Source organism: Amborella trichopoda, chromosome 8 (genome assembly GCF_054954075.1).
Source record: "Amborella trichopoda isolate Santa Cruz 75 chromosome 8, AtrichopodaSantaCruz75HAP2 v2.0, whole genome shotgun sequence".
Taxonomy (NCBI): Eukaryota; Viridiplantae; Streptophyta; class Magnoliopsida; order Amborellales; family Amborellaceae; genus Amborella; species Amborella trichopoda.
Genome location: NC_142343.1, coordinates 42,585,683 through 42,600,993, shown reverse-complemented (window position 1 = coordinate 42,600,993; position 15,311 = coordinate 42,585,683). Strand labels below are relative to the sequence as shown.

Genomic DNA, 15,311 nt, shown 5'->3' with positions numbered 1-15,311 from the left:
CACCAAAAACTTCTTATAATAACCTAGAAACTTATATTTACTCATAAATATACAATTAGAAGCTACAAAAATAGTATAGATCTGGGAGATATGTAAACACTTGAAATCGAACAGTATGAATAATATGTTACAAAATACACAATTTTGAGCCTTAAATTTTTTTTTTTTGAAATATAATTGTCTAAGTCTAATCAATTTAAATACAATGTGGTTTGTATAAAGTTGCAGCCTTAAACAATCCAAGTAAGATGCACTTGCAAAATTTATCTTAAGATGTAATTTTAGTGTAAAAAATTCTTAGGATGGCCATATAATCTATTTTCTTAGGATGGCCATATAATCCATTTTCATATCTAACTATGGATTTTTAAACTTGAAAAATAGTTTAAGTCAAGTAAATCTATAAACACATAAAATCTTGAAAATGGACAGTCTAGATAATATGTTGCAAGATGCACTATATTTGGGACTCAAAATCTTTATTTTTTTCATATATTCATACATTTAAATGTCAAGATGATTAATTAGAAGGTTTTTCAATATCAAAATAACCTTTTTCGATGGGTTTTTGAGGTGTACCTTAAATCTACATTTTAAGGTTAAGCCCTTATATAAACCTTTTTCATTTGTATATTTTCATAGGGAAAATGGTTTCATGCGGGCTGGACCGCATTTCTACATATACGGTTCAGAAAGCGTAAAGCATCCATCTTAATAGTCCATCTAAAAACAATGGAAACCAACCATTAAAATGTTGTCTTACTATAATTATTATTTTTAATTTTTAAAAATTTATTTATTTTTTCATATTCATGATCTCAATGTTACATAATACATGTCTTTCAAAATTAAGTCTTAAAATCTCTCTCAAAAATGGATTTATTAATAGGCCCGTATTTCTATGCGAGCTCGACAGCAAATAAAAAACGTACGTAAAACTGCATATTTCGGTAGGGTTTTGAAGTGCACCGTGCAACCTTATAATAGGGACAAAGTTAGTCATCACTAAGTAAAGGACTCACTTGAAATTTTCTATCTCTGTTGAGTCTAATTTTGCTACTATATACATACACTGTAAAATAATAATAAATAATCGCGGGGGAGCCACTTTTTACCATATTTAACGGCTTGAAACGAGGGAGAAACTTATTTATCTTCTCTCTTAAATATTTCTCTCTCCTCTTTGCTCTTTCTCTCTCTACTCTTTGCGGACTCTTATTTGCGCTCTTTCTTGCTCTCTCTTATTTGCGCTCTTATTTGCCCGCCCTCTCTCTCTTATTTGCGCTCTTTCTCGCTCTTATTTGCCCTCTCTCTCTTATTTGCGCTCTTTCTCGCTCTCTTATTTGCCCTCTCTCTCTTATTTGCGCTCTTTCTCTCTTATTTGCGCTCTTCTCTTTCTATTATTTCCTCTCTCTCTCTCTCTCTCTCTCTCTTTATTTGATTCGTATCTTTTGGTTGAAGGCGTACAGAGGACCGGGCCTGCACACCCCACACCAGGTGAGCTTTCCCTATCATCAAACATATTTTTGTTTGGAAATTAAGCATCAAAGTCCCATATTCACAGTATTTTCAGTGCCTTTTGATTGACTTTATTCAATGATGCAGATCTAATTATAGTGTATTGATCTCTCTCTCTCTCTCTAGCAATCGCGTGCTATTTTATTTGAATGTTTTGGTTAAAAGAGTGGCAGTGTAGATCTAATGCTGGGAAATGCTGAATTTTTCTGCTTAATTTTGTCCTCTAAATTGCATTTTCTTGGGGATCTTTTCCCTGTGAAGTTTGGTTTTCTTTTCGGAGGCTTTGCTTTATGGAGTAGAATTTTGGTTTGTAATGAATTATTGGGGTTGTTCTGGAGTGCTGGAAAATGCTCAATTTTCCGGTTATTTTTGCCTTCTAAATTGCATATCTGTTTTTGGGGATCTTTTCCCTATTAAGTTTGGTTTTCTTTTTGGAGGCTTTGCTTTATGGAGTAGAATTTTGGTTTGTAATGAATTATTGGGGTTGTTCTGGAGTGATGGGAAATGCTGAATTTTTCCGGTTAGTTTAGAAGACTAAAATTGGATTTCTATTTTTGGGGGATCTTTTCCCTGTTGAGTTTGGTTTTCTTTTCGGAGGCTTTGCTTTATGGAGTAGAATTTTGGTTTGTAATGAACTGTTGGGGTTGTTCTGGAGTTGGGTTCTTGTTTTCCTTTTCCTGCTTTTTTATTTAAGTGTGGGATCATTGGTTCTTTAGCTTTCCCTCAACGTTTTGCTATGCATCTTGGTTTTTTTTATCTTAGTTTTATGTGTTTATTAAGAACTATGATCTGATTAGTGGGCACCTTTTTAGTTAGATCTAAGTTATTTTTTAATAATTGAAATTTATTAGGGTTTTACTTTAAACTTTCGTAAAAAAAAAGAAATTTATTTGGGTTTTCTTTGTCTAGGTTTTGGCTCTTCTTAGTGGCATCATTTTGGGCTGAACTGAAAGACTAAGGATTTTGAAATTCTCGAGGAAGGAAATTAATTCAGAGGGAACTGAGGGACTGGTAACATGAGTGAAGGAGAGAGGTTTCAGCTTGGAACAGTTGGGGCTCTGAGTTTATCAGTGGTTTCTTCGGTTTCAATTGTCATATGTAACAAGGCATTGATCAGCACACTCGGATTTACTTTTGGTAAGTATTTTCTAGTTTATTATTTTCTGAATTTTTCTCCATATCTCTCTTTATTTGATCAATGATTGAAGTTTGGTAATCTTGTTCTTTTGGATTCAGTGAACGTTGTAGTTCGTGGATAGCGTTAGTAAGATAGTGTGGTATGTTAGGACTTAGGAGACTACTTTGTGACTCAAGAGTTTGCATGAAAATTAAGCTACTTTTAATGTTTCGGAATACAAGTAGCTGTTTCTATCTGTTTCATCATCATCATAAGTAGGTGTTTCTATCTGTTTATGAATCTCTAATTTCTATTATTGTTGATAATCGCAATAATAATGGAACCACCTCACCTCCCCCAACAGCAACAACAAAAGGAAAAAGAAACATAATAATGATAATATATGCTGGAGGAGGAAGATTTTGTTGGCAGCGAAGTATTTGATGACTACTATTTCTATAATCATATATTTGTGAGTTGGAAAACTAGTATTTTCATAAGATATTAATCAAAATCTGAACAGGGCTACCAAAAAGAAAAAGAAAGAAAAAAAGAGAGAAATTGGGTTAGGAATGACCTAAATTTCGTCTGGTTAATACTTGGTTTTCCAATTACAAATTTATGAGTTTTTCTGAGTGTGTGGATCACGATTTTGATGAAAAAGTTGAGAAAACTAGCAATCCTTGCTGTCAAAAAATAGCAAGTGGATCATATGGGTGTCACCCATTGAAGCTGGATCCAAAGTAGGTCCTCACTGAATCAGAAAGCCTTGAACCTTTACTATTCAGATCTATCCGTCTTGTTGGGCAATTCCTTAGTTACGTGAATTTCATGTTGGGACTGCCTGCCCATACGTGTAACCAAGGTTCGCTCCTCAATTTTTTGGTGATTATAATGGACACCGATTTCCAGTCCTGCCCCCATACACACTACACATTTATGGTAACCAAGGTTGGTTCAAGAGTCTCATGTATATCAAGATGATGTTCTCCATTCAAGAATTTGCTGTATGGCATACGGTCGAGAATTATGATTTGAGTTTCTGGTGAGAATTGTATGCTTTGTCGTAAAGGATCCTTGTTTTGTACTTGACACCATAGCGCACAACAACATGCCAAGAAATTTATCACAAAATTGTGGAGGTTGGGGCTTTTTTTTTTCAGCCGTTTAGAATGATTTAGAAAATCATAGAGAATCGTTTGCTTAAAGCAGATTGAGTAGTACCATCTAATGAAGAAGAAAGCGAAAGTCGGTCTGATGTTTTATGATTCTTCCGAAAGGTGAATGGTGGACCTTATCAAAAGGTAAAAAGGTGATTTGAAAGACCATAAGACTTGAGTTGTGGAGGAGCACCTGGTGAATTTGATTCCTTTGGGATAAACCAATTCAAATTAGGGACTTTAAATGGGCTTTTTCTCGAGATTATTATGTCTATGCTCCATGATTTCAAAAGAATCTGGAAAAATCTCTGCTATTCATGATAAATCGAGATCCATGGAGGTCACAATATACAGACATAAATTGGGATTCCCACATTTCAGAGAATCATGCGTTGAGGTTTTGGTAAATCAATGAAATTCAATATCAAAAAATGCTGAAAACTACAATCTTGAAGAGTGGATCACTGTGGAAAAAGTGGGTTTAAAATCCATTGCATGTCTGGGGACATGAATAGTGTTAATATTGGAAATTTAGAGAAGAAAAGTTATAAAATAAAAATACTAGATCACAAAAAAGAAAGAATCTTCTAGCAACCTGGCAAGGGATGTTGTGGAGCTCCAACTTGATCACTGTCGGTGGGATATATTAAAGAGGACTGGTAATTGGAGATCCAAATGACGCCTTGTGTTCTTGTTGCCTCAGATACTATGATAGGTTTGAGAACAAAAGCAGATTTTAATGAAGTGTAAATCATGAGAGGCTAAATATCTTAAATTCTGGAATAAGTGGGATCCGAAATTCAAAATGACTAAATCAGACCAATACATGTACAACACATAAAATGCAGCGTGTATGATACATACAAAATCTAATGTAAATGTCATGATTAGCTATGGTTGCATATTCACAAATTTATTGCCTTCTTGATTTTACTGGTGTCATTTGACTTCTTATCTCTGATTTTCAGCTACAACTTTGACCAGCTGGCATCTACTAGTGACATTCTGTTCTCTTCATGTGGCGTTATGGATGAGACTTTTCGAACACAAGCCTTTTGATGCACGGGCTGTTATGGGGTTTGGCATACTTAATGGGATCTCTATTGGGCTTCTAAATCTCAGTTTGGGTTTTAACTCTGTTGGCTTCTATCAGGTATGATAGGCATTGCTCAAAATTTCCCCAGATTTGGCTTTAGTATATTTATGAGAGAAGCTATTAACTACATTTTGCAATGTTCTCGTACCAACTATTGTTGCTTTCTCATTATTCTCTATATTACGGTCTTCCTAAATTTTGCACGGGACCTCCGAAGATTACATTTTTTTTGTTCATATAAATAAAAGTTAAAATTATCCAGTATTGAGTGAAGTAGTAAACAACGATGTGATTAGGTCGTTTTCACTCTCCCTTTTAAGTTCTGAAAGTGCACAACCAAACAACAATTGTATAGATGAAAAAGGCCCCACAATTTTATGTAATGAGAACTAACCTTGAAAACAGTATTCAGACTGACTAACTCAGGTCACAGTCCTGTCCAACTCGCTAAATTTTCATTGAATGCCCATCCTGACTGTCCTATAAATTGAATTTGTTGAATGGATTAGGGAAGGATCCAACTACTTGTTTATGGGACTGCCTAACATTGGATTATTAAGTCCATGATTCTATATTTATCACCATCTAACGTTTCAAATATTTTTAGAGGAAGAGTACTTGAGGACCTGCCTTATGTACATATACTTGCACGTGCCACACACACACCTCTGCATTTTGTGGAGTAGTGTTTAAAATATCTTCCCATGCATGCTACATTTATGCATCTGAATTCCGAACCTTGGCTGGCCTGTTTTGGTCTTTGTGATGCTGGTCTACTGTATAATGTATATATTTGTGTGATGGGTGAAGCAAATTTAACTTATTTCCCTGCAATCTATCTCTAGTAGAATACCCTAACTGAGAAAAATTTGCCCTCTTTTGGAGTCATCAGCAATTTTTAGGAAATTTTCTTTGCAGATGAAAAGCGGTAAATGTTTGGTGGTGATGCAATTATACTTTTGTTTGAATTGAGTGAAACTTGATGAATTTTTTCATCATTGGGTGTTTTCAAAGTGGTTAATATTTTAAAGTCATGCCTACTTTAGGTGGCCTTAGGTAGACATGAATTCTATCAATTTCATCACTGGTGAAAGGTCATTGCTCTGGACGTGGAGTTTATATTGTTAATAATCATTTGAATTTGTTCCAGGATGGAATTCTTGTTTGGCCATGCATGGTTTGTGCTAATTTTCCTTCGTTACTTATCCTTTCAAAATAGAATAGAAGGATTCTATGCTGATGTCTTCCTTAATCTCTTTTTATCAGATGACAAAGCTAGCAATCATTCCATGCACTGTTCTCTTGGAGACCATCTTCTTCCGAAAAAAATTTAGGTAGGGTGGTCGGGTTCCCTCTGCTATTCAGAGTTGTGTTGCAAATGTTGGTTTGTATACTTCATTTATTTTTTGGTAGCTAATGCTTGTTTGCTTCATCTGAAGATTCTGAACATTCACTGATAATGATTTTACTGGATCTTAAATATGCCCTGGGCTCATTGGGCATTTAATTGTAAACAACAAACTTCATCCCAAAATTTTGAGGTTCCCTAACATTTTCTGCCAACACTCTCTCACCTATAGCGAGCCTACTTCCACAACGGTCCTTGTTACCTATTTTGAGAGGATGGATCAATAGATCTATGTCCTCTTGTCATCTTCTTCCCTTTTTCCAAAGCTAATGTGGGCTCCACAGTCAACCTCTTGTTAACCAAGTGAGTCCTCTTCTCTCCCCCTTTAGCAATCTAAAGGAACAGGGAGATTAAGACAATATAACTGTTACTGATAAGAGGATAAAAATGTAAATGGTGATGGAGAGTGGGACCCACCAAAACCTGATGTCCGTCCATAATTCCAAGATGGTGATGACCCAATGGAATATGGGTTTTCCATATCCTGAAACCTCGCCTCCTTGATCCATGCCATAAGGTGCTCGTGCTTGAAGCCCAGGCACTAAAAAACTTGCTATTTTAATCATTACGGGCTTAGTAAGCAAGAACTTTCATTGGTAAGATAAGATAGGATTGTGTTCTATCATCCAACCAACTCTTGCAACATTCTCCACTACTGCATCATAGAGATGATTCCATGGCTTACAAAGGCCCTTATGTTTCTAATTTAACTTTAAAGCAAATTGCATAATTTCTTTTGCTCAGGAAAAACAACAAAAAAGCGTCTGCAACTCCCACATAAATTGTCGGGGTATTCCATGAACTTGGAGTTTCTAAGTGGTGCCTTGCTGCATTAATTGTTTTCTAAAGCACCATTTACCCTATTCATGCGATGTAGTTGAGTAAAATGCCTCATTTTCTGGAATTATAAACACCAGACTGTGGGGGTAAAACAGTAATTTAGGGAAAATTGATTCCATGAGACACATTCTCAACTTTTAAGATTCTGGAGCTCCTGGACAATCTATGCCGATGTTCTGGGAATTATTTTGACATCTTCCTTCTTATTCTCATGCCCTCACAGCTAAACTCTTTAACATATGCACACCCATCGGATTGCTTCTATCCTGGTGCCTAACATCTTTTAATTGTTCTCGCTGACAAACCAATGCTATAAAAAGCTAAATTTCCATTGGATATAAATATCTGATTTGATAATATGGTACAGACTGATTTGAGCTTTTCCTTTTGCAGTCGGAGTATTCAACTGTCTCTTACCATCCTTCTGTTAGGAGTTGGCATTGCAACTGTGACTGATTTGCAGCTCAATGCTTTGGGTTCTGTCTTATCGCTTCTTGCAGTTGTCACGACATGTGTTGCGCAAATTGTATCCTCTTCCAGTTATTTTATGCTTTTAAATTGCATTCAATGTGGGTTGTTGAGCTAGGTTGTTGGTGATTTACAGAACCTGTGAAGTGGCTTCCTGATTGAGAATGGATTAGAAGAAATGGATCCCTGTGACATAGGGGTGGAAGCAAAAATATTGTGGACTTGCGGGCTTTGGTTTTTGGGGGGACTCTTACTAATGAAAATGAATTATTTTGTCTTCAATAATTTTGGAACTCACAATCGGCAATTAAACCACTCACTGTTCTGAAATATATACCAAATGTTAATGTAAAAAGCATTTGCCTGTTGGGTTGTCATTTGATCTTACATCCGTAATAAAAGTATTCTTAAAACATCCATCTAAAATCTAAGAATTATGTTTGCTTATAATGCACTATGAATTTCTCTGTTTTACTATATACCTCTAGAAAAAAATTTCATGGCTCAGTAAGTGACATGAAGCTTGTGTTCTTTGAATAATTACAGATCAGGTTCCTTAAAAAAAAAAAAAAAAAATTACAGGCCAGGCGAATTTCAAAATACCATAAAGAACTATTATTAATAGAGGAGGTGTATGACCATCCTTGCTAATTAACATTGATATTGGACATAGGACAGTCTTTTAATTGCCCATGGGGAATATTTTACCCATTTGGATTCTGGCCAAAATGGCCAAAAGTTGAAGAGTTTCATACTATACTCCGTCTTCAGAAGTCTCTTGCAGAGGTCTTTGGCATCTTTGGGCTTGGTCAAGGGAAGCTGATAGAATTGCAAAGGACAATGTGGAAATCAAAGTTAATTCAAGTTTTCATGCATTTATTCAAATTTCTTTTCAATTGATTATTATTTTGTATTGGAAAATTATGAACAGTTCTCTTGTTTAGCACCTTAATTGGCTTCTTTCAGATGACCAACACAATACAGAAGAGGTTCAAGGTCTCATCAACACAACTATTGTACCAATCTTGCCCATATCAAGCAATGACATTATTCATCATCGGTCCATTCTTGGATGGACTTTTGACGAACCAAAATGTTTTTGCCTTTAAGTACACACCTCAAGTTCTGGTAACTTATGAGGCATTATGAATAAACAGTTTTTATAGACTGTGGGCCTAAAGAAAAAACCAGATTTGGTACCTATGTTATGAGTCAGTCCATTTCCAACTGGTTTTTTAAAGTGAAAGTGTATTATACTCCAATTGACTATGAAAAGCAATTGTCAATTTTCATCATAACCATCTAATGACACGATGGACAATGATGTAGAGAGAGTGGTTGGACCCACCATTGGCATTACGGCTTGTGCCAATGAGTCTCAGTGTCTCTCCACCATCCATCATTTCATTTGGATGGTTACTTGACTATATTTTTCCATAATCCATTGGACTATTGTATTCAATCCATTTTTTAAATACCTCAAGCCAGACTGTTTGACCTGAATGAAATGAGCCTTCTGGTTTTGATCTTTCCATTTTAAACTGATTGGTTTGGTCTGGTGGACTTTTATCAAAGCTTTTGGAAGTTAATGGAACTGATTGGTCTTGGTGATCAGCATGGTGGTCATCATCATCATCTGAGCCTTTTCCAAACTATTTGGGGTCGGTTATACTAATTCTAGTCCGCCATTCTAATCTATCAAGGACCATACCCTTATTGAGGCCATAAATCTGCATATATTTTCTCGTTACTTCCAACCATGTCCTTTTGGCCTTTTCACTTGAATTAACTCACATCTCCTAACAGGTGTTGTACTGAGCAATGTTTTAAAAATGGTCTGCCCGGTGCCTAGGCGGCTTGGACCAAACTACCGCATGCCCAGACCTCGGCGGCTCTACATGGGCGGATGTACCTAGGCAGGCGCCTAGGGACTTTTTTTTTTTTAAAAAAAAAACCCAAAAGGCAAAATGAGATAATTTTGGGGTTTAAATAGGTTATGGGGTCCCCCAAAGTTAAAAGAAAAATTCCATAAACCCTTAATGTCTTAGCTATACCTGTTTCTAAGAATCAAAAGTATTTTTTGTGGTTTGAAGAACCTTTCTAAACCTTTTCACTTATTATGAAATATGGAGAGTTAGAGACTGTTACTAATATCGTATTAGAGTTTTAAATTTTGTATAGTTTGAATTTTGAAATTTTGAGCAAATTTATTCTCACCATGCGATGTCATATTTTTGTACATAAAAAAATATGTTACAATATTTTCAAATGTAATAAATTCTAAAATTGACACAAATATATGTATATATATTACAAATCTATATAACTTGTACAACAGGGTGCCTAAGGTTCTGTGCACCCGCCTAGGCGCTCGCCCGGGCGTTGGGCCCCCGGCCACCTAGGGGTTGCCTAGCGTTTTTCGAAACCTTGGTACCTGCGCTTTTTGAGCCTTCCACTTGAACCAACTTGCACTTCCTAACAGATGTTGTATTGGGTCTGTGCTACACATGGGCAGCCCACCTAAGTCGATCTTCTCTATCTTATTGCTTATTGGAGCCACACCTAAGTTCTCCTTAATATATTCATTTCGAGTTCTATCCCTTCTTGTCTTGCCACTTAACCATCTCAACATCCTCATCTTAGATACACTTATCCTATAAGTATGTTGTTTCTTGACCATCTAACATTCTGCCCCATAAAGCAAAGCTGGTCTCGCAACTGTCCTATAGAACTTTCCATTTGGCTTCTTTAAGATGCAGCGATCACATAAAACCTCGGTTGCACATTTCCACTTCGCCCACCTAGCTCTAAATTCTATGTGCGGCATCTTCCTCAACTTCTCCATTTTCTTGGATTATCTACCCAAGATATCAAAAATGCGCTCTTTTTGGTATTTCTTGATGATTAGCTTGGTCCAAACTTAAAACTGGTTTCGATCTGGTTCTCATTGGTTCTAGAATTGCAGCCTTGACTGGCAAGTTTTGATGAAACTATGTTTTGGTTATCTTTCTGGTTCAGGAGTTTAGCCATATACTCTTGTCACTGGTTTCACATGAACTATGGTGAACTGGCCAATCTGATCCATGTTGAATGACCCTGATTGATTGCTCCATGCCTATCTCTTGTTTATTCTCTTGAACTTTCGTAATGGCTATGATAATTTTTGTTGCAGGTTTTCATTGTTCTATCTTGCTTGATCTCAGTCTCTGTCAACTTTAGTACATTTTTGGTGATTGGCAAGACGTCACCGGTTACATATCAAGTCCTTGGGCATCTGAAGACATGCTTGGTTTTGGCTTTTGGTTATGTTTTGCTTCATGATCCATTTAGCTGGCGTAATATTCTGGGGATTCTGATTGCTTTGGTGGGGATGGTCTTGTATTCCTACTTGTGTACTCTTGAGAGCCAGCAAAAAGCAAGTGAGGCAGCCCCACAATTGTCACCGGTACGCTATTTCTTTCACTAATCTTTCATTTCTGTATACATTTTCTTTCCACATAGGAGTTAATCATCTATTTCAATTTGTACTTGACTGAATATTCCATTTTCTGCCTATCATACTAAGATTGATGCTGGCCACCAGGCTATCGTCAATATCTATTGACAATTCTTTATGGCAGTGAAAGATTTAAAACAAAAAATTTTTTTGGGCAAGGTCTTGAAGGGCAGGTTTAGCTCATGGCTTAAGAGTCTTGGTAGATAAATGAGTCTCATAAGCAATCTTAGATTCTTAGCCGACCCCAAATAGTTGGGAAAAGGCTCTGATGATGATGATGATGAAGAAGAAGAAGCAATCTTCTAGACCAGTTCACCAAATTTGTGGAATCCCATAGTCCACCTAAAACAATAAACATAACTGTTTTCTGCGTCTATCAATATGTTCCAAGAAAATTCTATCCCAATCATGATTCAAGAAACTTACATTCGGAAAAGTTGTTATTCTATACTTTCCTGTTGTCTTTGATGGTATGCTAAAATTTATTCTCTTTCTCTAATTGAATAGTCCATACTTCTCAAATTTTTCTTGTGTTTTCTTCTACTATCTTTCACTTTTATTTAATAAGAATGGTCAATACAATCTGAAAACTTTTGTTTGCTTATGGTAGACATGGAAAAGAAAACTTCCGTTTGCTTATGATAGACATGGCAAAGTTGTATGTGCTTCTGCCTTCCCTCCCACAAATAAACGGAAAATATAGAACTGAGAGATAGAGAGCAAGAGTTAGACTACTATCTATAGATCTTCTTATTGTATAAATATCTATAAGACTAACTACTTCTAGTATAGCATAATGAGGATAGTAAGATGATGGGCATTGCGAAGTTCAATTTACGGGTTAAGTCGAGGGATATCGGGATTGACTTGCTGGCACGATTCCCTCTCAACTAGTGAAACGGGCTAGACTACAGGTAGGCATTTGGGCATTAGCTCTTTGTATTATAGTAGATTGTCCCAAAGATGTTCCTTTAATTTTTTAGGCATGCAAACAGTGGTGCAATGAACATTTTAGGTGCACTTCAGACGGATTCGGCCAATGAGACCTGTAACTGTCCCCATAAAAAGGACATCATGACACGCTCCCAAGGTCCTTTTATGTCTTTGTCATGATATACTAACACTGCAACGCATGGACACTTGCCCACACTCCTCTAACATGCGGTTCAATGTTTTGGACTAAGGAAGAACACATCATCAAACTTGTTGCAAAATTACGTGCTACTACCCTGACACTGAATTCCTGCACATGGTTGTCCATGTCTGTCTATTACACTTCCCTGAATGTCTAAGATATTTTGTTGAAAGAACCAATGGATGACACTCATAGTTTGCAAACCTGGACTTCCAAACCGGACGTGGTTAGTCACTGGGTTGGGTCTACCCCGGACTCGACAGGTTGAGAATATTAAAAATTAATAACAAATTAATAATATAGAAAATAATTGAGAATATTAAAAATTGAAACAAAACAGAAATCCAAGAGACAGAAAAATTATCATATATTGGGGCTCAAATAAAACCCAAAAGTTATGAACTAAAGCAGTGTTTTAAACCCTGGACTCAGGTCAGGACTTGCTAGGATCCCAAGCTTGAGTTAGATGGGTTGACTCGGCTGAATGTTGAACAGTTTAACAAAGAAATGCTTGGGAACTGTGAAGACTTGGCTCTTTCTCAAGGCTTTTTGCTCAGATCAGGGCATCCTGTTGGGTCCGAGTGACTCGCTCGAGTCGGACTCGGCAAGTTATAAAACACTGAATTAAAGTACAATAATAGAATTATGGAAAAAGGTATGCTATGTTTTGTGTGAAAAAGGTAGGTATCAATTATTGCCTGCCAGCCAACCCTTTTGGTTTCTATTAAATACAAAACCCTTACAAAGGATGACATATTACAAACAACTGATTCATGGCATAATTAAATTTGGTTTGTGACTTGGTCTGTTCAACCCAGGTGACTTCGGGTTGATCGGCTGGTTTTGTCAACTATCTTGGGACTTGATGTCTAAGATGGTGTTAGTATTGAAAGTGTATCCACTTTTCCTTGGATGTTTTTTTTTGGAGGGGGGAGAGAGGGAGAGAGAGAGCATTCTCTTGCATTGGCCTTTTCTGGTGTTGAGAACCTAATGCACAAATGCACAGAAACAAACACTGATAGGCATGTGGATGTGTTCTGCATGGATAATAAAAAATATACAAGCATGGGCAATTGGTAGGTCTATGAAACCAGGTTAAATACATCACATGGATAGGATAATTACAAATAGCTAGATGCAATGGACCAAATCACAAGATCCCATCCCCAGTTCTGGCCATATCAATTAAGATAAAAATTCTTTTTGTGTGTGTGTGTGTGTGCGCGCGCGCTCGTGTGCGGATCTGTGTGACACTCGAGGTCCAAACACCTAGCTGTTATGTTTAATGCCAAATCTCTCAAATCATCTTTATTCTCGTCATTATTCATCTGTACACTCAATCTAAAAATAAGAAATATTCTTTTGGAGCTCAAAAGGTGCTTCAAACAAATTTTTTCTCCAAGAACAGCTCTAGACCATCTTTTTTGTTGATATCTATGTTTTCTAGAGCTTAACATCTTTTTTTTTTGGTCTGAAATCATTCACAATGTGAAGGATAGATGAATTAAGAAATGCAGATCAAACAAATCTCCTTAGCTAGAGATGTTTGGCCCATTGGGTGATTTTGTACAGTTTAGAGAGGGAGGAAGGGAGCTAGCTTTTTGATTTGTTTACATCTCCATGTCATGTCTTGGTGGACAAGGATATCACTTTTTTTGGCTTATCTGCATGCATATCTGCTGCATGGATGGACTTCTATATTAGTCTATCAACAAATACATTTGTGTATGCATGTATTGAAACATGCATAAAGAACATTTAATTCTTTTCTCAAATTAATTAGGCATAGGTTGCTAGTTTTATGTCACTGTTGGTGAGCGATTTTCCACTTATGGGCCTTGGCAACGTATGTGCATGCTATGTTTTGCATGACGGCATGTGAATGCATGTGCACATGTCTATGTGGCCTTCTTCACTTAATTAGGCATACATGCTTTTGTGTTCCTTTGTTCTTCATATTAAAGAAGGGTAAGTATACTGTGAATTTGTGAACTGATGGATTCAGGAGAACCATTTTCTGTTGGGGTCTATTGTATCCAATAGAAGGATGGATGGTGATGGAGACAGAGTGGCAACCAAGCAGAGGGAGACATGACCCCACTTGTGGGTGCCACTCTCACTCCATCACCATCCATTTACTTTTGGATGGTGATGACCCCCAGTGGACTGTAGTTTTCGATAATCATGTGGATTAGTATGCTTTCCATTCAAAGAAAGATTCTGAGTTTAGAAATGCTTGGAGTATATTCCTGCATTTACATGTGTTTCAAAATGTCTATATTCCATATGCATTTCATTGTGTGGTTGAGTGATTATTTGTCACTTCTTTTTAGAGTACTTTTCCTAATTATGAACAGAACATTGATATATAAGGAAAGTTAGGCGGCCTCTTTCCCTAGTAATGTATTCCTGGCATTTACATGTGTTTTAAAATGTCTATATTCTATATGCATTTCATTGCGTGGTTGAGTGATTATTTGTCAATTCTTTTAGAGTATTTTTCCTAATTATGAACAGAACACTGATATATAAGGGAAGTTAGGTGGCCTCTTTCCCTAGTAATGTGCAATATGTGATAATATCTTTATTACAAATTGACAATACAAATTTGCTTCATTTTTCCAGCATACATGCATGTGAATCTGCATCCCTAACTCCACTTTTCCTTTGTTTGTGGGGGGTAAGCTTGGGATTCCAACACATACCACATGGTTGACACTTAGAGCTCCATACCCTCTTGACTTTGGTGCTTGTAGCCACATGCATTAACAACTTTCTATCTTAGTGTGGTAGTGAAGCATGTTTCCATTTGTGGACATCAAATCACAAGCCGCTTGCATGAACAATTTGAACACTCATCTATTTTGAAACCCTCAGCTCTTAGTTTTTCTCTATTTGCTTCCATTTTATTTCATTTCAGTTTCCTTTTTGTGTATGTTGCTTTGAGTCTATGTGTCTGGCTTGTGACTTACTTGTTATCCGTCTGCTATTTTAATCTTAGTACTTTAGATGGACTTGTGTTCATAATATACCTTAAAAACCATCAGTGGCTTAACATTTCAGTTTTTCCAAT

At 36.5% G+C, this 15,311-nt stretch overlaps 1 protein-coding gene across 2 annotated transcripts in view; it reads left to right on the top strand.

The window, feature by feature from the left end:
* The first annotated feature begins 1,465 nt into the window (after positions 1-1,465).
* The window catches only part of LOC18432272 (UDP-xylose transporter 3), a 14,440-nt gene continuing 594 nt past the window's right edge, over positions 1,466-15,311 (top strand). The window contains exons 1-7 of one of the 2 annotated variants that reach the window (XM_006842383.4): positions 1,466-1,497; positions 2,428-2,655; positions 4,764-4,948; positions 6,158-6,225; positions 7,533-7,665; positions 8,574-8,735; positions 10,780-11,052. In XM_006842383.4, the coding sequence (XP_006842446.1) occupies positions 2,535-2,655; positions 4,764-4,948; positions 6,158-6,225; positions 7,533-7,665; positions 8,574-8,735; positions 10,780-11,052 (942 nt within the window). In that variant the 5' untranslated portion in view covers positions 1,466-1,497; positions 2,428-2,534. Of the gene's footprint in view, positions 1,619-2,427; positions 2,656-4,763; positions 4,949-6,157; positions 6,226-7,532; positions 7,666-8,573; positions 8,736-10,779; positions 11,053-15,311 lie in introns of both variants that reach the window. The other variant, XM_011624340.3, reaches the window with a different exon arrangement.